Here is a 26083-nt window from a genome sequence, read left to right on the forward strand (position 1 = left end):
CCTTTCTTCTTCACAAAATTTTTCTTCAGGGTGCCTGGCTGATTACAGGTCAAGCACACTGTGGAGTTTAGTGTGAATATTGATCAGTAAATGGAAAGACTGCTCTTAACAAACAAACTTGTATCCAGTATATTGTGCCATGAGTGCTTATACAAACTAATACAGAAGTACTCTGATTTTCTATAAAGAGTTCTTAACAACTTAGAGATTTCACAAACTTCTAATAACATTGCTAATAATAATAAATATGGTTTATGGATTTCTAACAAAGCTTAGTTACTTTTTCTCCTCAAGTAAGTTGAATGTGACCCTTTTTATGCTTACAACAAAGAAATTTTCTTTTTTTGTTCTCTTTGGTTATTATAAATGCCATAAATATTTTTTTTTTTAACAATCATGGTAAATACTGAGTAGTGCTATACTCTCTTACCCTTTCAGAGAAAATCAGATTAAATGCAGTTAGCTATCAATTTTCAGTGACAATTACACTCTCCCCTGCATACCGCAGAAAGATATTAGAGAATGCACTCAATGGCCTATCTCTTTCAATCACCTTTATGGTATCTGACATCTCAGAAACCAATGAGGGTTAAATCTTGTCTTGCTTTCCCTGTAAATCAGCAGCAAATCTCTTACTCTCAAGTGTTTAGAACCAAGTTCTGGAGTTATGACCCTCATACAGGCAATAAGGCAAAAATGCCTTCTTGTTCCATTTCCTTCACTAATAATCAGGTTAAAATTTAGAAAATTTTGGTTCAGAGTAGTACAGCCAGTAATGGAGATTGCAAGTCAAAAAGGTGTTTAAAGGCAACTGTATTCATCCTATTGAGGTGTGAGTGAGAAAGACTGGGCTGAAATCCACTGAAAACTAGTGGAGAAGAAAATGGTACTCTGTGGAATCTGATAGTACTTTCTCCAAACTACCAATTTCATCTACTGTCTGTAAAGAATGACATGTCTTGTGATTTAGTTGTACTAGCTGCTTACTTTTATTGCAAGCTAAGAGCTAGGCAGGATTTTATTGCAACAATATTTTTTTTTAATTTCTGTGTAACTTTCGTGTGCAACACAAAGTTTCCTTGCCAAAAAAAAAAAAAAAAAAAAAAAGAGCTAAAAGTCCACAGCTAGCAAAAGCAGTACTTATCTATCTGCCTACAGGGCCTGAAAATACTACAGCGCAAGATGCCCCCTCCAGAAGCTTTCTCCAGTGCTTTCTCCACAACACAGAGCAACACTGGTTGTCAGGTGAAACTTTGCTATTTGAACATATTGGGTAAGGACCCATTTTTCTAATCCAATCAAATCAAGAAGTAATCTGGAGTCCCCTCAGTAAATGAGAACCTCAATTACACCCAGGAAGAATTTGGTCCCATCATCTCATGGTTTGGGTGTAGACCACTTACAGCTTGATATACTACATATGTTTTAATCACATTTGATTTATACGTAAGATGTAATTCTACCAGAGGTAGTCACCTGCTCCAGTGCATTGTAAATTGTCTATGATGCACTTAGCCGAATTGCAAAAGTACAGTAAATAATATAATAATTATATTTTTTAAATTATATGCAGTAGTTACTTGATTGCTATATTTTTTTTTTGAGTTTTCCAGGTTCTAAGCAGTATGCAGGCACTAAAAGTACCATGACAATTTTATGCTTCATTTACAAAATGGTGGAAGTTGCCTAGTATTCAGACATAGTGCACAAATACAAAATACGGTCTTTATGATAAACTGTCCTGTAGCTGCTACCATATCATAATCATGGGGCAGGAATCTAATTACTTCAGGAAATTAAAAGATCCACTGCTGACAATCAGCTGTCCTGGAGAATCTCTCTTAATAATATTTTTTTTCTGAAGACCAATTTCTTCCTGTTGGAAAAAAACTCCTGTAAATATTTCTGATGCTAAGATCTTTTACAGTGTCCTCCATACTGATGATGTAGACAACAGATTAGCTAATTTTTAGTACAACTAAACACAGTGTAGGAAGATACCAAAGTACTATTATAAATTTACATTTTTATATACATTTACATTTTCCATTCTGAAGGATAGCTGGAAGAAAGAACTAAATTTCTTTATGACATTGCATAGCTAAGACATTAACTTTCCAAACATGTAAGAGAAGAGGGTTATATTTTAGCCAGGTTGTGGTTTAGTGAAAGCATTCCAGAGAAACAGAGGTTAACAGGAGGAAAACCATCCCAGAACAGACAAAACTGAGCTTAGTTCTTGCTCTCTGCTGGCTTCTCTTTGTCAAGATTTTGTTCGGCCTTGCAGAGAGAAAATCTTTAAATGTGAGCCACAGTTTTGCATCTTAAACTTTTCCAGGCAAACTGAAGACTTTCTCATTTTCATATGCTGTATATAGGCCATGGATTGCATTTTGACTCAAAAGCTGTACTTTCAATGCTCATGCAGGTTTGTGCTAAATGTGCATTCAAGCTTTATTTTGCTAACTAAGCAGATCTCTTGTTCCTTAAATGCCCTCTCTAGCTCAGATGCAGCACAGAAACCTGACAATCACGTAGCTTGCCTAAGATTTTCTTTGTGAGGGAAGCTTGAACAGAGATGCTCTGGTAGGGCTTTGTGTCCTTGCCTTCTGCACTTTCCCTTCTGTGCAGTAACAGATGATGTACACTGGTAGATGTTTTGTAGAGTGGAGCTCTGTGGTGCCACTGGGAGAAGGGAAGATCTTCGCCACACACAGATCCTGTCCATTCTGCCCCATGTTCACATGCATCAGCATCATCCTCCCTGCAGCTTAGGGTAGGAAAATATTTGCCCAGCTGTGCCTCTGCTGGCCTGTGTGGGACTGACCTGGGTTTAGTTCTGTGGGATCCTCTGCTGGGACCACGTGTGAATACTATCATTAGGTGAGGCATGCCTGAGATTTTGGCAGTCTGTCTTGCCTGGCACACCTGAACAGTGCCATTTAAAGCAGAAATGTTACAAAACCATTGCTGAGGGTAGGAACTGCCATGTTAGTTTTCAGCAGAGATAGTCAGGGAAATCCCACAAAAGACTCCTTTACAGTGAATTATAGCATGACAATTCAGTACTGTGCTTCTGATCAGAAAAATCTCATGGTGGTTTTGGTGGGATAGAGCCTGGGTGGAAGCTGTAGAAATGAACCTTTTGTTTCTCAGTCAGGTGCATATCTGCAACCTGTACATGAAAAATTTCAGTTCCTTGGACAGGTAGGGAAAGAATGAAGACAGGATATATTTATACTTTTATTTCAAATAAATTCAGTCTTGGAAAGAATCAGCCTTTTGAAAAAGTGTGTTTTCTAAAGTTTGAACATCCATCCTGTTGGAATACGGTATAAGAACTAGATTTTCCCAGACTTGTAATATGAACTGAGTGAGTGAAAGTTGTGGCAAGTCATGACTCTAAAATTCTACAGATGCTTCCACTGTTTTTAAGGAAAATGGAAAGCTGTACCCACAATAAGGATGCACTCACTGAGGACTGAGATCCGTTAACCTTTGAAAATTACCCAGAAGCCATATTCTTTGTAAATACAAGAGCATTTTGACTTCTTGAATAAATGGGTCTGAATTCTGAACCCATGCTACCATAGGGCAGAATCAGGAAAAATCACAGGCTAAATCCCTGAGCAATATTATAAATGTTATAACTTGACCTTTGCTGTGTTGCAGTAATTATACTACCATTTTTAATTTATTACACAATTTTTTCATGTTGAGATATTAATTAGCTAATTCTCCATGTACACAGGATTAAGATATCACTGAGAAATGGTGACAATGCCAAAGGCAGGGCTTTGCTGTCAGGCTCTAGGAGCAGGCCTGCAGCACATGGTTTGATCCACAGCTTGCTGCCTGGGAGCCTGTGGAAACAGGACTCAGGATTAATCTGTAGCAGAACCGCACACTAATGCAAATTATTTCCTCAGGCCATATTTTGCATTATGTATCCTAATATACATATGCGCTGTAAGACACACACATAGAGGAGAAACATCTTCATTTCTGGGTTCAACAAAAGTGTTAACACAATAAATGAATCTTTCATAAAAGCAATCAAAACAAACCCATTTTTAAAAAGCAAACAAAATATATTTTAAATGCCATCAAAGGTGCCATTTAAAAACTGTCATACCAGCTGTAAGGAGCTAGCTGCTCAACTGGTCAGTCACAGCAGGCATAAAAACAGAAGTGTTTCCTTGCTGCTGTGACAGGTGCTGGGTGCCACCAGTCCTCCACAGGGCAGTGCTCCTCAAGACTGGCATAGAGGCCTTTTATGTCACTCAGCTACATGTTAGCAGCTGGCTTAGAGGAGCCACCATCCTGCATACTCCTGCTATTTGGTTATAAAGGTAGCATCTCACAGACCACAGAATATCCTCAGCTGGAAGGGACCCACAAGGACCTTTTAACATACTTATTGTGGGATTGAACCCACAACCCTGGTGTTTAAAGCACTGTGTTCTAACCAGCTGAGCAAACCTCAGGCTCCACACACTGTCCCTGGGGATACACACAGATTCATAGAGAGACCCTGTACTTAGGCTTCCTTTCTGCAGTCGCAGTTCAAACACCTTCACTGGACCCCACTTCTAGCCTAGAAAAAAAAGCACTAGGAGCTGCCAGAAAAATAAAGAGATGAAAGAGACACTGGATTCTGCCTTTGGATTTTTCACCAAAAAGAAAACCAAACCAACCCACCATTAAAAGTGGAGAAAACCTCTTAATTTATGTTCGTCTATAAACCTCAGGAATCCTGTTTTACACTGCTGTCAGGAAAAAAAAAATCTAATCTGTTTCAGATGAGTGAAATTCTGAGGGGCTATGCTGTACAAAAGCTATTTTTTAAGGCACATTTTTCTTTCTACTGGTTTGTTTGGGTGTTTTTTTGGTTTTTTTTTTTGTTTGTTTGTTTGTTTTTTGGTTTTTGTTTTTTTTTTGTTTGTTTGTTTGTTTTTTTTTTATTGTGAATAAATATGAGACCTAAGGAATTAAATTCCCAACTAATAAAAATCAGCACAGCTCCATTGATCTGAATAGGGCTGTGCTGGTTTTTGCCCTGGGGATTAGCCTCACCAAAGGCTTTGTAAGCTTTTTTAAGTTAAAGAGACAGGCCTGTTCTCTGTTTCAGTGCTGAAAGAAAGGGAGAATTGTGAGCACAGTTTAATGTTATCTACAGCTTTAAATGATAAACTATAGGATGTTTGGAGGCTTTAGAGACTAATTGTAAAAATCTACTACATTGGTTGAGAAAACCAGAAAATTACAGCTTATATGTATATATACCTATACATATATGTATTCCACAACTATTCAGTAGGTGGCAGTTAAAAGCTTAGATGAGCTTTGCAGTCGCCATTTAGGCAGTAGCACTAGCAGAGGCTGGAGTCAGTCTGTCCGTAAAAGCAGAAAGAAAGAGGCTGCGATCCAGCCAACAAGAGCATTATCCGCGACCCAGGTACTGGGAGCAGGCGGGAGGGGAGCGGAGCCGCGGGAGCAGAGGACGGGCAGCAGCCAACACCGGGCGCAAAGGGAGGCTGCAGCCCCCTTGATTAAGACAGGGGCTCCTTTCTGGTGGAGGGAGCCCAGGACAGAGCGGGAGAAGAGCTGGTGCAATGACAGGCAGAAACTGAAGAGCATTTGAAGCTTTCTGTTCCTACACAGGTAAATTCTTTTCCACTGTTTTTCTATACTATCTTGTACAATAGGCATAGCTTTGCACTGAGATTAGAGGTCTTCATTTTCTTCAACCAAAATCCACAGTGCTCACTCGGGCAAAATTTTCTCTGAAGTCGATAGAGTTTTGCATGAGTTACAACTGCAAGATTTACTCTAAGCTAATAGCTTAGGCAGAGAACATGGCATGCTGTAAACTGAGGCTGGCAAGGAAGTCAGACGCTGGTCATAGGCAAACTGGCCAGTTAACAGTATCATTTTTCTGTGTGCTGGGATGCTAGTAATGACCTTTTTTCCAAGCTTTCTTTCATTAAAACTCAATGTGCTGAATTTTGCCCTAGTTTATAGTGCTGCCACTGCAGTGGCTTAAGGAGAGATTAATATTTTTGGTTTTTTAAATGAAAGCTACATTTTAACTTAACTGATAGAAGAATGCAAAAATGTGGAGTCTGAATAAAATAACAAAAGGTGTTTCTTTCTCTGAGACAGATACAACTTTGCAGCATCCCACTGACAGGCAGGAATTTTTTTTTCAGTAGATTGTCCATCTCCCAACTGAATGAAAGAAAATAAATCATGAAAGACCATCTCAAGTGCCTGAGAGCTGCTGAATTCAGATTTGATAACACCTTCTGTCTTTTTATCTTCCCCATAAAATGTGGGATGCTGTTTGCTGCACTAGTCAGCCACAGAAGGGTGAGCACAGAATGGAGCTACAAATTTGGATGTATTTTAATTTTAAAGAATTTTCTGAATGTCCTGTTTTCATGAGTACCTAGTAGGTGAACACATATATGCCTGTTTATAGATGCACACACATACAGCTATGTAAGCTGTGTACAGCTATGTACACCCACATACATTTAGAGGTAAACAAAGCTGATGAAACTGATTGCTGTTGTACCTTTGCCAAGCTTTATAGTTTACCCTTATCTAGAATGTTTGCAGGTCTCAGCATTTTTAATTCTGGATAAAAAAGACTATTTTGTCTTGCCCCCCTCCCTTATTTACTTTTCTGGCTAATGGACTTCAGTTATGCTCAGGAGCTGCTCTCTGGGGTCCATCTGTCCTTACTAAATGCAGTAGATCCCAATTAATGCAGAATGGGTTTTGTGCCATTGTTCTGGAGCTATGAAATATGGTCTTCCCCCAAGCTTCGTGCTCTCTCACACACCACACACTACATTTCTGCAGCTCTTGCATGAAGAACCATACAAACATGGAGCAAGTTATAGTACACAGCTGCAAATCAATGGTCCCATGGATCTGGAGGCATGAGCGTGATGTACAGCTATTTCTCTCTGGTAAGAGAGAAGAATTGGTATAAATGGGCTGTGAATACACTCAGACTGGAAGATTTCAAACCATTAGAGCACCAAGGTCCTTAAATTACATTCTGATTGAAGTAATATATAGAAAACATCTTAAATGCTTTTTAGTTGTAGCTTGATAGAAGGGATTATGTGGAATGGTTGCCTGCAAGGGCAAGGCATTGGATTTGATAATCCAGAAAGTGTCTTTCAGTACTAAATACCATTTTTACTTTTCTCTGGAAGTTGTCTGCACTAGAGAGTCCCTTTGCAAGTGAGTCAAGATGTTTGGAAATACAGTTTTCCACATAACTCACATAGTCAGATGAAAGCATATATCTGCACTGTGCTGCACTAGTGTTTACACCAGCAGACTCACCAGCCCTGATGAACCTCAGGCTGAGTAATACCCCTTTTTCACAGTGCAGAGCAGAGCTCTTTGGAAGTTGATTGGAGTTCAGAGGCTCCTTCTGGCCAAGTGGTCATGCTTATATTACACTAGCACTGCAGTCTCTGTAGTACCAATAAAAATAGCAGACTATATATAAACTGATACTGCTGTTCCTGAAGTCAGTACCAGCACTGTTTCTAGTTTCCTTTGAGGATCACCTGATAACTTTCTTTTCTGGCTTTCTCTTATGTTAGCCAACACAGCTGCCCATGTAGAGCATCATGTGTGAAAAATCAGACTTAGACTTTCATTATGACAGAGTATGTGCTATGGCTCCCAATATTAATTTTTAAAAATAAATGTGCAATAAACAATACTCTGGTTCAAAGATGCTCCTGTGGAAAGACTGCATTCAATTCCATAATCCCTTTTTCTCTCATTCCTTATGTTTATAAACTTAACCTTTTCTTCTTTTTTTAATGGTTTTGATTTATACACTGCATTGGATTGTATCCAATTCACAGTGTTCCTCAGTAACTCTTCTGTAATATGTAATAAGCTGCATTTAAATGTTCCATCTCACACATTTTGAGTGAGTATCAGGACATTTGTACACGTAAGCTGAAACAGTATTCATTGTGGGACATTTGGTTTGGTATCTAGACTGATTCCAAATGTTTGTGAATTACCCCTTAATATTTTTTATTACTAAGACTAATTGAGCAATAATCAATATTAAGTAGAGGACAAAAAATGACAATTTTGTAAAACACGGATATTAGCAATATTAATTTCCCTTTAAGATGAGAAATTTCCAAAAATATACCAGGAAAAAATATTTCTGGAGATTTTCTTTTCCATTTGGTATTTTTACTTTACATACGAATATTTCCAAGTATCAGCAAACAGATACTTGCACTGCATTCTTATTGTGACATTAAAATTAAACGTGCATTAAATTATCTCACTCTACTGCTGGAAGAGAAGTGGAAAAGACTCCCTGAGTGTCAATGCAGCTGTATATATTACTTGAAACAGAGTGCTCTAATTTGCCTTTTTGAGAAAACAAATATTCATTATTTTTCAACCGGAAAATATTGATAACAGAATAATTTTTGAGATGGGTATCAAAGAAAGACAAGAGCAAAATGTGAAAAAATGTGTGTCAAGTCTGTGATAAATGCACTTTTGACTCACACTGAGTTCATGAGCACCTCCTCTTGAGAAAATAACTTTAAGTTGAAAGTTAAGCTTCTCTATCTAAATTTGTTTAGATTAAAATTAGTCTCTCTGGCTATGCAGGTCTGCAAAATGCTATGGCAGGAAAATCCAGTCAGCATCAGCCTGACTGCAGGTAATGAAATTGGTTTCAGTTGCATCTGAAAAGATGTCTTAAAAGTGAAGTTATGTCAGCCTTTTAATGTCCTCATTCAAAATATGTACATATTAAAGAAAGGGTATGAAAAGGGCAAATCCATTCCTGGGCTGCAGCTGTTTCCTTCCCAAAATGCCCAGTAGCTCTTACTTAAAATTAATCTGAAGCTAAGAAAAGAACATTTGCCCTTTTTTATTTTTTCTTGTTTATTTTATATTCTTCCCTGAAAATTTAAGCTGACAACTTTTATCTCTTCTGAAAGATTTAATTATTTGAATCATCAAATACTAGCTACTATCAATAGCTATAAAATATTGTGGTTAACCCAAATAAATAACATTACCACTTTCCCCATCTGTACACACAAATCTTACAATGCTATCATGTGTTAATCGGTATTTTTTATTCTTCAGGATATAATTTTTATAATTTTGTTTAATGCTACAAGGAAAAGAAACGAGTCCACAAAAAACTACTCTTAAGGCTAAACCTACCTGTCTTCAGAACTGAAAGTATTGGAAGTTGGGGTGATGAACATTTATAAACTATCAGAAAGCTGCTATTATTATATTGTACCCCACACTTAAAATTTAATTACTGTTTTTCAAAGCACTCTGATTTGCAGAAAAATTTCAGTGGAAGAACAGGCCTTTTACTAGTGTCTGGAAGCATATCAATGATAGTATTACATTTTTTCGTTTAATTGTCAGGGATCATTTTGGGTCCTGAAACCCACTGCATTAACCTATTCCTAACTTATTGACAACAAACCAGTGGCAAAATGTTCTGTTTAAGCCATTATTATTTGGGCTGTATAAGACCATCAGAAATATTTCAGTGGTCAGGATAGCAATCTAGCTGTCCTTCCCAGCCAAGCAAGGAAAATTAATTACAGGTGTTATAGCACAGGAAGTCACAAGCACTTAACCTTTAATAATTTTGCTTCTACAGAAGATTTACATACGTAGTCTCAAATTAACGCTATGGAATAGAGAACGACAGTGAAAGGCAAAATGGCCACCTGTCTTCAGAGTTTCCTCTGCTGAGTGGAAAACAGTCTTCCATGAATTCACTATTCTTCTGTGTAAATAGATATATTTACATGGAAATAGCTTGTTGCCTATGCTGGGAATTTTATCATGACTCTCACAATAGATAGAATCATTTACAACCTCTAAAGTAAAATGATTTCTTGGGAAATGTTCTTTCTTGTTTTTGTTTTTGGTTTTGTTTTGTTTTGGTTTGGTTTTGTTTTTGTTTTTTGTTTTTGTTTTTTAGTGCTTTGTACTTTTCCATTCAGGAAAACTTAAAAATAATACCATTATCCATAACTCAGAACCCATTTTTTCCAGTGTACATCTGGAGAAGCAGAAGTTCACTGCAACATGTAAAGTCATTGCTCAATACCAAAAATGATTCTACTATTAGAAACCAGAGGGGCTGAAAATTCATGCTGAGTCTCTGATCCTGCATTTGTATGAGTGGCAAATTCCAGTTTATAATCATACTGCTCTGTCCAATGGCATTATGTCCTACTTGTTGATAGACAAACATACAATGTTGTAAGTTGATCTTTCCATCTTTACTCAGTTAAACTAAATCTACTGAAAATTGAGGAAAAACTACAGTATTTGGTTAGTTAAGTTGGGAAGAAAACTTAAAAAAATCAGTTTCAAAGAGAGCTGAATACAATGCTGTTATTTTGACATTTTTATTTCTATGTGTGCATTAATGAATACCTAACTACACATATGGAAAGGTTTCTGAGTAATTTCTCTCTCAGTTTTGACGATAAGCACTTAAAGATTAAGACACTGGTTTACCAAAATGCTCAAATAGATGAATCAATGAAGTATCTAAAACGCTTAAAACAAAGCCTGAATTTAGACAGGAACTGTCATTAAATTCTCTTTAGTTTTAAGATTAACCAATCCACTAAATAGAAAGTGACAACCAATTGGACACCTGTCCATCCTGGATAAGCTTAGCATAGTATTTCTTTTTCTGCATGAAAGTAAGGGTTTTTTCATGTGGTAAGTGTATTCACGTGTCCATCCTGGATAAATTTAGCATAATATTTCTGATGCTAAACGAAAGTAAGGTGGGGTTTTTCTACATGGTAAGTGTTTTCAATGAAGCTGAATCTTGTTTTACAGTAATGGTTCATTAGTACATATCTGTTACTAAAGGGTTAGTTCTGAAAGCTCTCAGGAAACAACAGAGCAAACAATTTCAGTGTATGCCAATGTATAAAGCTCTTTGTTGGATCAGGTCCAGCACCTTCTGCATTTTCTGCACATGAACCCTCGGCAGGGAAGGGAATCAATAGATCCTTCTGTGTCATTCATTCTTCTGCCATCAGTACTGCCTTCTTCAACAAGCAATGCCTCTTTAGTTAAGCGTAGTTCCAAAAACCCTTTGCTGTCTGTTGTTCCTACAGGAAGCATGCCTACTTATCTCCCCTTTCTTTTTCCAGTTCTTTCCTGCCTAGCAAAACTATTTCTGCCACAACATCTGCTGGCCGTATGTTAGCCAAAGAACTAGTAAAGATTTTCTTACAGTGACAACTATGCATGTGGGACTTTTTTTTCTTTTACCAAGGGTTCCATGGGGTTTCAAACAATTTTGAAAAGGCATTGTTTTGGGAATGAGATTTCAACATAAGTCATATTGTTGACGACAATATGACAGTTTGCTAAAGCAGAACACAGCACCTGTGATGGCCGGACAGCGTAGAGGGTGGATTCTCTCTCCTTTACATACAAATGTTCTTTGCACAATAGTCTCTTTCTGTAAATACAGAAAAAAACTACAACGAATTGATCTAAAAGCCTCCTGTCCTTTCTATTTCCCTTCTATTTTAGGCCAGGAGCATGAAGGAAACCAATAAAACCTCTTAGGGAACCTCTCTGAATGATTTTGTAAAGTTAATTTCATTTTAAAGATTCTAAATTATTAATTTTCCATGCCAATTCAAACATTTTCAACATTGTAGGGAACCTAGCTCTAAAATGAAATCTGTTTCAGTTTAAAAAAATTGAACTTGTAGTTTGAATTTTTGGTTTCTATGAGTATATTGAATAAGAAAAATGTCCGATGTTGTCCCTTTCAGATAATCAAGCAAATTTTGCAAAAAGGACAATGTGTCAGAGAAAAGCAGCAGGTTTTTGACACAATATTTTTTTTTCTGCAGAAGATGCCATTCCCTAATGAAATCTCTCCGGTCATCTTTCTATAACTGGAGAGAAAAGCTATAAATGCTTTTCTTTCCAACTATAGTTGAGAACAACACAAATGAAAACTGCTACTGCATCTATGCAGTGAAAAAAAAAATCATGATTTACACTAGCTGATCATCAAGAAGCAGACTTTCAAAGAACATTTTGTTCCACATGAGAATAAAAACCTTCTTTCCATATGGTCTAGAACCTCATGTTGTAAGAAAAAGCTGTCTTGCCAGTTATCATTTGGTCTTCCACTGTGTCCAACTTTCCACTGACTTGAAAAGACCAAAGAATACAAGCAAAGAAATGGAATGAGAAAGCAAGTCTTACATTAAAAGATGAAGGCACTGGAAGCAGAAGAGTCCCCATTCTTAAAGTGCATTAGTAGGTATAGTGAAAATACTCCCTGAGAAATGTCTGTTTATCAGCAAATTGAGAAAAAGTTACTTGCAGATCTCTCTTCATTTCTTTTATATAAATAATGTGACATTTTTGGCCTTTGATATTGGGAAATGGACATTAATCTGACAGCCATGTTGAAATCCATCTCATCTATAGCTACATTCTTCACCTTGTACCCTGTATCTTTGTATAGTGGTGTCACCACTGGATAGCCTCATGGACTGTTAATTTAAATTGAGGCAAGATTTTGAACTACGTGCATTGCTTGTACTTTATTGGTTTTTCACAATAACAATGACAATATCAACAGAGACATTGCCTTAGAGTTAAAAAAAAAAAACAAACCCATGAGTGACATGAGATGGTTTTACCTGAGGAAAAAGAGCTTTCAGGAAATTAATATACAGCATCTGAAAATTGTTGAATTTCATATCAGAATGACATCTCAGTAGGACATCATAAGACCTCAAGAAACTGGATCAGTTAAGGTGCAGTCAAAGCCTCTGACTCCAGAAAACAAAGGTAACATCATACTGTTTTGTAAAATGAATGCTACACTAAAAGACACAATCTAGTAAAATATATCAACTAAACTTACAACTTGTGACATTTCATGGTAGTCTAACAATATAAAAATGGTGAAAACTGCTGCAACAAAACCCAAGACTGGAAACATTGGAGATAGGGGTTTTTTTTCTGTGCCCATTTTCAAGCATAAATTGGAAGAGTTCACCAGCTGTGAGATTCTAATCTCATGTTACTCTGTGGGTAGATATTCAAGTAGATTAGTTTTCAGAAGGTATTTTTCAGCCTTCGTATACCTTTTGCCTATGCTATCTATAGCTTAAATACAAACATGACAGGCAAGTCATAAATACAATTGATAGAAAAGTTAGACTATAAAAAATCCCAGTTAAAGATAAGAGAGAAGTGTGGAGATCCAGTGGCTAAGTACAGGATCAGTGACACTGATTTAGTAAATTCTAATATACCCAGATGTAATTAATTAGTCAGCCAAAGAACATTAAGAGTTTAAACTATGAAGAGCATAATCTGTAACGAGGCACCTTACTTAAACATTTAAAATGCATATTTTTTTCCCACTACATAATAAAATAAGTGATTTTATGTCACAATTACTCAGACCTTGAACCTTATCCTTCTGTCAGAAAAACCCTTCAATTCTTTCACCTGGCATGTCAGAAATAACTAGGGAAAGCATGAAGACTAACATAAAAGTCTGCAGCTGAGTTTGAACTGGAGGCAGTGGTTTGCCCCACTGAATAGCCCATCAAGCTCACCTGCAGCAGCTGAACTAGAGCAACTCCAGCCTTGTGCTATCAGAGCATCTGCAGAAAACAGAGATAAGTCAGCAGAGGTACAGACTCACTGGTCTGCTGAACTGTGCAATCCGACAATTCAAAATGAAGGGTATGAACATATGTTATGAAAAATGGTTTGGCTTTTCAAGTAGGGATAGTGTTGATAAACTGACACTTTAGAGGATGATAGATACTTTCACAGAAGTAGTTTGTGAAAGCAAAGGCAGCAAATGAACCTTCGTTACAGAATAAGTCCATTCTAACATGTAAAAAGCAGCTATTTTTTCTGTGCGGATTATGAAACAGACTGGTTTTCTGAATCAGAAATGATCTTGTACATCTAAAAAGTCAGACTTCTTTCAAGTTAATTTTTCCATACCCTTACTGGCCAGAATGCCATAAGCTGATGAAATAATGCCATACTTTATTTTGTTCTCCTGTATGTCTCAGTTAACACATTTTAAGACAAAGAAACATTGGTAAGCATTAACAAATGAACACTCATGTTCAAGTGCACCACATTCATACAGAATGATTGTCACTGTACAAGATTCTCTGGCCAGATCCACACAGAGAACACAAAAAAAAAGATAAAAAACATTCGGGCAATTTTTTACCCAGTGTGATCATAAAGACTTGAATGAGTTGTGTTCTTTCTTTTAGTTCCGAAGCAGGATGAATTCAGAAAAATCTGTAATTTTTATTTTGGCAAAACTGAGGATCTTTAGGACTGACAGACCAAACAGTTACTAAGGTTGCTGCTCCTCTGCAGTCACCCAGGCTGGGAAGAAACAGCTCTGTGGAGATGGTCCTGGGGCTGTACTGGGCAGTGACCTGGTCATGGCCAGCAGTGCCCTGGTGGCAGCAAAGCCACCCTGTGCCCTGGTCTGTACGAACAGGAGCATGGCCAGCCGGCTGAGGGAGGTGATAATCCCCCTCTGCTCAGCACTCACGGGACATCAGCAATGTAGTTTGTCCGGTTTGGGCACCCCCAGTAGGGGAAACACATGGATGAACGGGAGCAAGTGCTGATGAGGGCTCCGAGGTGTCCAGAGCTGCGGCGCTGTCGTGCTCTGCAGGCTGAGGGACCAGCGCCAGTTCAGCCTGGGAAACGCACAGTTCAAGGGACAGCAAAGTGTATCCCTCAACACCTACAGTAAAAAAGCCATCAAAAAGGTGGAGTCACACGTTTCACAACAATGGATGCTGGCAGGAGAGACAACAGGTATGAGTTGAGAGAGTAATTTAGATAAGATATAAAGGGAAAAAAAAAATCATCCTGATGATAATTTTGCATTGGAGCATGTTTCCCAGAGAGACAGTGTGAAAGATTGGAGATTTTCATATCTGTACATGACAGAACAACCTTCTCTGTTCTCATGGCTGACCCAGCTGTGATGAGCAGTCTGGACCAGAAACCTACTCAGGTCCCTTCCAGCTGGAACTACCCTTTGATACTATGGTAATTTCTAAAGAATATCTGCAAAACCTTCCTACACAATAGGTCTGCTATTCTTACCACTGTGAAGTTTTCCTATTGTCTAATGTGAATCTCTTCTACAATGTATGCTCATGAACTCTTTTTTTTTTCCACTACACTCTCCATCTTTGCAACAATTTGCTATGTTTTGAAGACTGTTAGTATGCTGTTTCAAGATCCCTTAGAATTTTTCTGTATGCTTAGTAATTCAGGGCATTAAGTGCCCCATTTCAATTTCGTCGATCTTTTGGGCTACCATCTGTGTCAGTTTTCTTGAAGATTTCTGAGTATGTTTCAAGTATGCAGTGTAATAGAGCAGGAGTGCACTCAGTTAGCTTTTAAAATTTTATTTCTTTACTCCATATTTCGCCGATTTTCTTAGTAAAAAATGTACATAGTGCATTTTTTCCCCTAGTCCTGCAGTTCGTAGGCTATATATAATATGATTGTGCAGTGCTTAAGCTGCTTCTGAGGTGGAATTCACAGATTTTGCTCTCTTGCCTTTTTACTCACAAGAAATTATTAAACTACAATTCTTATGGTAGCTCATTCTGTGCAGTCATCCACTACTATAAGCTCTACGACTGTTCAGAATTTGCATGTCTGCAGCTCTTATATACAGGTTTATTCTGAATGGAACAGCATTATGCTGAAGGAAACTTCCTCTTCTTTCTCCTCATTTTTTTGCAGCTACTCTTTTTCCTTTCTTTCGTAACATCATGAGCTGCTCACTCATTTTCTCTGTTCCTCAGAGGGTTTTACCTCTTCTATAAACACACACATAAGTGTTTTTTCTGAGGCTACTTTTCCTTTCCAGTCCTTGAATTCTGCTGTCAGAAAAACAATTTTGCTTCATTGCCTCAGGATGAACACTCTTATTTATCAATCTTTCCTATATTTAAACAAGCCTCTCAGAGTGACAGTGAATGGAGCACAGGAGAGATGGAAGGGGTGAAGCTGCCTTCTGCCTGAAGCCAGGCTGGGTAAACAGAGCTGCGGCAGCCCTGCACTTTGCCTCAGGATCACCATCCCCAGTTGCACTGGTTATTCTGCCTATGGTATGGCAGATGAGGAAGTACAACCCTTTCACCCGACATATTATGTAAAGACAGATGTTTTCAGCTTACTCAGACATTAAAATGAGGACGCTGTAGGGTGCCCTGGACAAGAAGGATAACAACATCAGGATATGTCTGAATAACAAATTGTAGACATTAGTGCAGCATGCATTGCCTTAGCTTAAGCCTAACTGGCACAAAGAGCAACAGCATCAAAATGCAGAAAAAGAAAATTTGGCATGAGCTTGCAACTGGGATGAGGGCATGGGCGGGTCCAGTAACAGCCATACCTCTATGGCATCAGTATTGTCCTGCTGCTGGACAGGTAAAAGGTAACTTAAAATCACTCCCTGCAATGCAGTCGCTCCTTCTGCTGCATTGAAGAAATAACTTGAAGGCTTTCTTTCAAAAGGAAAGAAATTCTTTGGGTTGTTCTGGATTTACTGCTACTGCTACTGCAAAATTGAAACAGGCAAATTTAATCACTTGGTGCCATTAAGGCACTTGGGCAAAGTTCCCTATAAAACCTGCCCATTTCCTTCAGAATAAGCACAGATGCAGCAAATTTTGCAGTTTTTTCCATGTGTATCCCTTATATATCTAGATTTGGCCTGAAAAGTAACAATATCCTATGCTCTCTTCAATTTTTAGTGTTCAATTTTTTAGTGTTTATTTGCTTAAATCTCACTAAATATAAAAAGGCTTGTATGTGCTGTGTACCCATTGAGCTGCTACTGATGCAAGCACAAATTCATCTTCGCTTTTACTTCAATGAATTTTAAAACAGCTACAGCTTGCGAACATGTGAAAACTTTTACCATTTCCATTATTTAACAATTTCATCAATATTTGTGGTCCTACTATATAGTGGGTTTTGTCAAAGGGAACTGACTGCAGGAATCACAGAATTTTGTGACCTTTGACATATGCACTTGCCAACCTTGGCAACACAAGTCACTACAAATGTTATGAATACGTCTGCAGAACCTCTCTGCTAAGTACAGCCAGTCTCGTGTCAAATATCCTCTGCTGCAAGACAAATATTGGAATGAAAAGGCAGACTGAACATGAACAATCTGAGTTTATCAAAATGTACTCTTTGACCCGAAATGCCAGTGGCAAAACAGACTGAAATGGGACACACATTCCCATGGAGTTAAAAACAAAGCTCAGTAGGTGCTGTTGCTGAATAGTCTACAAATATATCTTAGTTGCCACTCAGAACTGTAGTCCAGTTGTAGTGGAGATAAATTCCTTAACTACTGAAGAACTGGAATATTCAGAGTAATTGACTAACATACACCTGTACAGTGATCTGTTTCAACTATTATTTTAGACCTATTTTAGATACAGAAGAGTAATTCCCTTTCTACAGTTTGTTCAGGCCTTGGCCTTGTTGAAATTTCCAGATGCAACACTTTAGTTCTGTGAATTTTAGTCCAGTAGGAAGAATACTGAAACACATGAGGTATTTTAAAATCAGCCATGAAGTGATGAAGATGGTCTTTTGTTACCAGTCCAGACTGGATTGCGAACCCTAAATTTACTACTGAAATAAATCATTCTGTAACCCCCTGCAAGACTTCTTAAACTACTACAACTAGTATGCCATCATTTACATCATGTTTATTTCTCTTATTGGGAAAGATACCACAGCATGCACTCTACACATGTACCTGTACTAATGTCTGTCTTCTTGTTCTTGTTGTTTTCTCTCCTAGGTTTTCTGCCCTAGCTGAGCAAGTGGCACACGGAGAAGCATGCCTGAGCAAAGCAATGATTATAGGGTAGTTGTGTTTGGAGCTGGAGGAGTGGGCAAAAGTTCTTTGGTCTTGAGATTTGTGAAGGGCACTTTCAGAGAGAGCTACATCCCTACCATTGAAGACACCTATCGGCAGGTGATCAGCTGTGATAAGAGCATATGCACTTTGCAGATAACTGACACTACAGGGAGCCATCAATTCCCAGCCATGCAACGTCTCTCTATTTCTAAAGGACATGCTTTTATTTTGGTTTACTCTATCACCAGCCGACAGTCCTTGGAGGAGCTCAAGCCAATCTACGAACAAATATGTCAGATTAAAGGAGACATAGAAAGCATTCCAATAATGTTGGTGGGGAACAAAAATGATGAGAACCAAAATCGAGAGGTAGAAAGTAGTGACGGAGAAGCCATGGCTAAGAAGTGGAAATGTGCCTTCATGGAGACCTCTGCCAAGACGAACCACAATGTGAAAGAGTTATTCCAAGAATTGCTAAACTTGGAGAAACGCAGGACTGTGAGTTTGCAAATTGATGGCAAAAAAAGCAAGCAACAGAAAAGGAAGGAGAAGCTGAAAGGCAAATGTGTGGTGATGTGAAATTGCACTGTCAGAAGTCAGCTATGAAGTGTCATCTGAAAATACGCATGTAAAACCCATACACAGAAAACAACCACGCAAGATCCTATTTATCAGTATCTGTTTTAAAAGAAACAATTGGAAATTTAAAAAACGAGGTACTGTGATTGCTATAAAAACCCTGAAAAATAAAAATATGAGTACTCTCGCAATCAATTAAAGTAAACCAGGAAGAAAACAAAAGATTTCCCAGAATACCTTATTTTGTAATTTACAAAAATAAAGAATTTTCATCATTCACATAATATGAAAAACTTGGAAAATCAATTTAGTATTATCTCCATTTGCATATAATTGCAAGAGAAAGCCATGTATAATATCAGAAGAAAAACAAAGACATAGTTGTGAAGAAACCTAGAACATACAAATGCATGCTGGATGGTGTTAATCATTTCCTTCAAGAATGCTGTGGATAAACAATTCTGTGCCATTTTCATTATTGACTGGTTGGAGAGTGTGCATAAGATAGTCTTGGACCAGCTGAATAACAGAACTATTGCACAGTAAAAGGAAGCGGGGGGATATCAGTCAAAAGGAATAGATATTACCTCTACCCCACCAGCATGATACTTCTTTCTAGTGTGATGCAGTGTTTTAACTGAAGGTTGTGCAAAAGCCAGTCCCTGTAAGAGAGCTGGAGATCATGTTTTCTGGACTCATTGCTTCAAGAATGACCTGAGTTTCTGACTCAAATATATTTCAGAACAGACATTTCTTTGAGGAGAATGCCAGATAGAATGGGTTACATATAAAACCAGAAAGCTTCCCCAGGGAGAACTGACTGCGGAGTCCCCTACAAAAGCCTCTGTGGGAGAGACTCAGCTGTAATGCTGCTGCTGGTTAAATGAACACACGGTGTGGTTAGTGTATGAATGGAATGTCTTTTGAACTGGTGGTACCCTTGGAGAGGGGTTGGCGTAGTATACAAAGTTTTTATTCAAATTATCAGATTAGTTCAGTGATACTTCTTTACATTACTGTATTCCAATTAGAAGGGTTTATGTTCCTGCACTATGAGATCTATTGCCTTTATATTGTCTGAAGTATTTTATATTTGCCATTTAAACTCATGATTTGAACTGCTGTGACTATTTATAGAACCAAATATATATCTGAAGTTAGTGCCCACAAGAGTCTCTACAAGGAGGTTTTCTGGGATAAGCACTTTAGGATCTGGCATATTAAGAGTTGCAGTCAGGACTGTGTTATAATGCAATACAAAGTTCAGAATAGAAAACACATTACTTAAAACATCCTGTCAGGGGAAACTGCTCTTCTCAAAACCTTTGAAAGTGGAAAAGAGTAAAAAATGTGAGCTGTCCTGGATGTCCCTACAAAGCTTTTTTAAAAACGAATATGAATGACTGAAGTATGTATCCTAGTGATAACAAAGGCCATCTAAGATAAAATGAGCACATAAAATTTTTAAAGAATACATTAAAATTGTGTAAGTCACAATTTGTACCTTAGGAACTGCTTTGAACGAACAAAAAGAGCCTACCATATTTTTAGTAAATGTTTATGTCAAGAAACATGGGAAAATGAAGTTGAGCACTAATATTATTAGCCTGCATGCTAGTGCATCATAAATATCTTCTAGGGGATGCTCAAATGCAGTTTTTGCATTAAAAATTGCTACCTTGTTCCTTTCAGAGTTATTGCTTTCTTACCTTCCAGTTTTGTAAGAAATGTGCAGACGTTTCAGAGGTAGAGTAAGAGTATACATATGAATTGCTACTAGCGCTGTCTAGAAAGGAGCACAACTTCTATCATTCAGTCAGAAGAAATTCTGGCACCAGTAGAATCAAGTGTGAAACTCCTACTGATTTCAAAGAGACAATTTTTTTTGTGTTTACTTCATTGCATTAGAAGAGAAGACTGGAAAGAGCATGCAAAAAGCTAATGCTCTTCATTAACAGTAAATTCCAGGCTCTTACACAATACTCTTTCTCCATAAATCTCAAAGCACTTTGCAAAAATGACAACATCATTATCTTAACTTCTCAGGTGGTGAAAGTGAGGCACAGAGAGGAAACAACTGCACGTAGATTGTCCAGCAAGATAGTGGCAGACCCAGGAACAAAAGCAGATCTCCTCTGTCACAGTCCAGTGCTCACTCTGTGTTTTGTCAGATTGTCTCTTCACATTCTTAAGTAGTTCCTGAAACACTTAAAGAAGCCTGGTTTGACTTCTACAGCCAAGTGCATCTTTCTTGACAGTCTGTCAATATATCAAAAGGTATTTCCAGATCAGGGATGCAAAACACTTAAAAGCACTATGTTTAGTAAGACTTTTATAAATGTTTGTACATCGACTCCGTAAAAAAAATGGCTGATGATACTCAAAGTCACAGCATTGGATTCCATGGATGAAGCCAGAAAATCAGAAGAATGATCAACCTTAAGGCATAATGAGTCACATATAGAGGTCAAAAGTAGAGAGGTTGCCCTCAGATGCTAACACACCGGTGCCAAAGGTCATCATGTGTGGCACATGCCTTAGCAGCCAGCATAGAATTATGATAGAATCTCAAAGAGAAAAAAAGATCTATATATACAACCTTTTAACATTATTGCTTTAACTGGAGGAATTATTTGCATCGTAAAATATCTTGCAGAAGTACAATATAGGGGATCTTAATTACTTAAAAAGTACCAACTGCAAAGATATTACAGGCTGAAATTTAGCCCTGGACATTTTTTTGAATGTGCCTCATAGCAAGATTAGAATAATTGTACAGCAAAGATGGAAATAAAAAAAGTAGCTGCCAATATTAGGCTTGAGGACCATTTCCTTTAGTTCCCAGTTGACTCGTCACCTGCCACATAATAAGCCATGAAGTATTTCATGGACTTGCATGTATCAAAGCAAGGCCAGAACAGAAGCAATATAATTCAAGGACCACAGACTCAAAAGAGAGCATATTTTATACCCTTGCCTTGCCATCTTAGTTTATACTATTAGATTTTATGTATCTTAACATATATGTGAGCTGGTTTAAAGCGTTTGTTTTGCTATTACATATAGAATTATTTTTTTTAATATGAAAAAAAAGGTGGCTAAAGAAAATATAAAGCTTTATTACATTTTGTGTTTTATTTGGAAATGTGGTATCACTATAATAACCTGTTTAAAATGTATATACAAAATATTTAAAACATGTAAGGTCTACAGTGAATTTTAGCATCCAGAAAATGCAATCTAGCCAAAATTAATCTTTAAAAAGCATGACTTTTATATGTAGATATGAAATATTAAGGTATATTGTTGTCATGAAAATGTGTTACAATTTCTTTAGCAAATATTTTGTTTTAAAACTGGATATGAAGTAATTTGTGTTTAGTAGTTTCCATGTTTGTGGTGATGTTCTAAAGATTCAAAATAAAGTTTTAAATCTTAACACAAGTTTGGAAAAAGTCTTGTTGTTGCCTGCATTTTGATTGTTTTATGTTATATATTTTTTTTAAATTGTAAAGGAAATTCTCTAAATCAAAACAGACTCTAACATGTTAGGCAGTGTCCCAGAGTCTTCAGCTATATGAATCAGTCCTGAGAGAATTGGAGCAGTATTATCTTATCTCATAATTACTCTTCTTCTATTATACTCTGGCAAACACGTACCTTTCAAAGCAACATACCTTCATTAAAAAAACCCCCAGAAAACCTCAAACCAAAACAGCTTATCAGTGGGTGCTCCTTTTGGCCAGCAAAAAGCAAAATAATTACAGAGGCTAGTCTAGATTTTATTATTTGCTTTAAAATAATGGCAGATAGAACTGTGTGCTTGTGAAAAAATGATACTTACTGTATGGATCCTACTATTCCTACCCATTTCTAGAAAATTCCTGATGTTCTCGAAAAATTTCCTCCTATTGCATTTTATATTATCACCTGTTGCAAAAAGAAAGTCAAATATAATACTTTAAGACTTCTTGCAATTCAGAAGATGCAGTCAGAGTTGTTCAGTTAAATAATTATTTCTGTATGTAAGCAATAATTCATATTCGGCAGAGGAAGGGATCAACAAACAATTTTGAGTACATAGGCACATTGATAGGCATTTGAACCAGTGATGAATTATTGAGCATGGAACGTAAATTGCATGTCACTGTGAAGTAATTGCATGTGTCAGCCCACAAAGCTTTTTATTTTTAGTAAAAGACACCCCAGAACTCTTATTAATATTTATTATTCTTTTTTTTTTTTTCTTCCAATATGCTATCATTTACTGTTCTTGGTCCTGATTCTGACACAGTCTATGGTAAAGCAGTGGATGGGCCAATTCAGTATCCTGGGTTTTACACAATACAGTCACTATATACTTTATAGATGTTTACTGTATCATATTCCACAGAAACACCAGAAGCATTACAAAATTCCCTTGCCTTTAATTTTTCTTTTTTTTGTCATTGGTTACCACTCCTGTTTCCCAACGGAAAATATTTTAAACTCATACCCTCATTCAAATTTGTGAATACCTGTCACACTTATTTCCCTGGCATTTTAACTGACATGTTTCACTCACCTTCAAAGTGATGCCTTGAGAGGCCTTCCAGAAACAGAGACTGGACAGGAATAAGGGAATAAAAGTAGGCATTTATTTGAAAAGCCCTCAAAAGTACACCCTGGGGAGCCTGAAGCTATTCTCAAAATGGACCCCAAGATGGACCCCAGGTCACGAGTTCTTCACTCTCTTATAGGTTTGGTTCATTTGCATAGCAGGGTTAATTCTCCAATTAAAGCCTCAGTTTTCCCCTCAGCTTACCCACCCTTAGTGGTTCTTTGGTTTATACTTTTGGCCTAGGACAGTCTTGGTGTCCTTGGAAAGCAGGGCCAGAGAGGCTTTGTTATGTCTACCTAGTATGAGAGCAGAAATTTACAGGCTACAAAAAACTTCAGAGTCACACACCAAGCAGTACAGAATTTGAAAAATACAAAGGTTAAAACCTAAGGCATCAGAAGCACATTTTCTAATTGATCCACAAATTTAATTCATGTAGTCAAGTGTGTCTGAAGTTTAACTCCACTAAAACCACAAAGAGAGGGAGAGCAGAGCTTTCAAAAAACCTATTGGATGCTCCTTGTGAAGGATGCAGACTTCTGTAAATTAACCAGAGGCATAAGCAGTTTAAAGAAAACTTTAGAACTCTTTTGTTTCATATAATTTATCTTGGTTGAGAACTCTATTTTATGAGTCATAGGGGTTCTATTGAAATCATAATGAAGCTGAAGTGCAAAGGAGGAGTTCAGTCTGACATATTTGTTTCACACTCAGATGGCAACAAGTGGCCCACAATGGATCCTACAAGAGCATCTCTATTCTCAGATTCTCAGATCGTAGTGCAGCTGGCAAGGGGAAGGGGCAGGGCAGGGATGCACCACCACAATATATCCCAAAACTAAAGTCAGCTTCTCAGCCTCTACACCTGGTGCTCTGAAAGCTGTGGATGACAGCGTCTGTCACATGGAAATTACCATTGTATTCATTTCAGTAGAGAAAGCAACAAACAAAGAAGCAGAACTGGTGTTCTTCCATAAGACGTGTATCGTAAATATTTATTTTAATATCTAAGAGGGGAAAGACCATTCTACGTTATCTTTCAAAAAGAGGTGGGGAGACCATTGAGGGGCCATTCACCCCAATTTATATCTGCTTTGCTGCAACTTTTGTTCAGTGTTGTTGTAAGGATATTTTGCCTTTGGAATTTCCCTTCCTTGTTTACTGGTTCAGTTCTTGCTGCTGGTCAGGCTGGTCCTAAAAAACAATTCTTGGCCTACTTATTAATTTATAATCACAATACAATAATGCTGTATGCTTAGAAACATGAATTTAATTCATGATTTTTCCTGTAGGCCAGATGTCCCCTGTGCAGTGGGGTCATTGTAACAAAAAAGTAGAAAAATTATAATTTGGGAGGGGAAGTAGGCTCAAAGAAAATGAGAATATCAGAAAATTTTACATTTTACATAACTTACTACTTCTTAGAAAACTCTCAGATCAGCAAGGGCTCCTAAAACTGCTTTCAAAAGAAAAGACAATATTAAGCGGTCATGCTGAGCTGCACTAATGAACACGGCTCTTAGGAATGACCCAACAGTAGGTTACACAACGAGAGCAATTGCTTCTTCCTCAGTGATCTAATACAATCTCTAGCTCCTTATAAAAGCAACTTTACCCTGGATGGCTGAGTTATATGCCTCTGTAGGAGAACACACTCTGCAGGCACAGAGTTTTAGCTCTCCTTTTCTTCATCTTGCACCAATTTTGGCTGGGGTACAGTTTATTTTTTTCACAGTGGCTGTTACAGGTCTGTGTTTTGCATTTGTGCTTAACACAGGATTGATAATACAGAGATGTTTTTGTTATTGGTTGTGGCGGTGTAAGTGGCTCTAGCCAACCTGTCTCCTGAGGACAACTCAGACAACCAGGTGTGGTGGTCACCAACCCAAGTTTAGCATGTAACTTTGCAGTCATAGTGAGAACTCATGATTTCCTTGTTCTGGCTTTTGCATGTTTTCCCTCAGTTGGTTAATGTCTGCCCCTCCCTATTTTATGTATGAAGTTATGTATATTCATGTCCCTTCTTTAATATGTATCCATTCTAGAAAGTTCTTTCTTCCTCAACACCCCATTGGATCCTTCCCTAAGTCCCTCCTATGTGTTGTTCCCATTGGTTCCCTTGCTGTCAACCCCGCCTATCCCATTGGCTGAGATCCCCTTCCCCGCCTATTCCGTGCCCTGTATAAGATCCCTGGACCCGCCTACCAATTTGGCTCTTCGTCACAGTCTTTTTGCAGGAGTAAACCTGCGTGAAACACATACGGAGAGTCCCCTCTCTTTACTTCTTTACCTCTGCTCCTGTGCGCTTACTCGATCAGCTTAGAGGGAAGCTCCCTCAGGTGCGGAGCTCAGCTCTGTCTGCTTGCTTTACCTGTGGGTGTGTGACTGCGTAGCGTGGATGGGACCATGGCTAGACCTCCGGGCCCCTTTTTAGCTAGCACACAGCTCTCTGTCAATTGCTGAGCAGGGCTTACACATGGCCAAAGCCTTTCAGGCTTCTTGGGCTGCATGCTGGCAAGGAGGGTAGGGGTGTAATGGTGAACACAAAAGACTGACGCCCAACAATGGTAGCAAGCATTAGCAGTTTATTATCCCACAGTACAACTTTTTATACCTTTTCTCTATATCTCGCGCATAACACAGACTCCTTTTTTGCGTTATAATTGGCTAACAAACATGTGCCTTCTATCCTTTTCTAATTGGTCACAAATCACTCTGCTTTTTGCTGTAAATGTCAACACATGTCTGCATTCTACATTTCTGTCTCAAAGTTGTTTATCTGTCTTGTTCAAGGGCACAGCTGCACCCCATCCAGGCTGAGGTTGCCCACAGCCCATTGCTGTCCTTCCACAATTCCCCCTTTTTTTTTTTTCAATCTCAAATGC

At 37.9% G+C, this 26083-nt stretch overlaps 1 protein-coding gene across 1 annotated transcript; it reads left to right on the forward strand.

Moving 5' to 3' along the window:
• The first annotated feature begins 5208 nt into the window (after positions 1 to 5208).
• On the forward strand, positions 5209 to 21253 carry DIRAS2 (DIRAS family GTPase 2). Its single transcript, XM_032096919.1, has 2 exons — positions 5209 to 5664; positions 17960 to 21253. The coding sequence occupies exon 2, from the start codon at positions 17999 to 18001 to the stop codon at positions 18596 to 18598; it is 600 nt and encodes a 199-aa protein (XP_031952810.1). The 5' UTR covers positions 5209 to 5664; positions 17960 to 17998; the 3' UTR covers positions 18599 to 21253.
• The last annotated feature ends 4830 nt before the right edge of the window (positions 21254 to 26083 follow it).

The sequence above is a fragment of the Corvus moneduloides genome, chromosome Z, assembly GCF_009650955.1.
Source record: "Corvus moneduloides isolate bCorMon1 chromosome Z, bCorMon1.pri, whole genome shotgun sequence".
Lineage (NCBI taxonomy): Eukaryota > Metazoa > Chordata > Aves > Passeriformes > Corvidae > Corvus > Corvus moneduloides.

What these genes read in the sequence shown, in the direction of transcription:
- DIRAS2 (XM_032096919.1), top strand. Translation starts at nt 17,999, where the DNA reads ATGCCTGAGCAAAGCAATGATTATAGGGTAGTTGTGTTTGGAGCTGGA.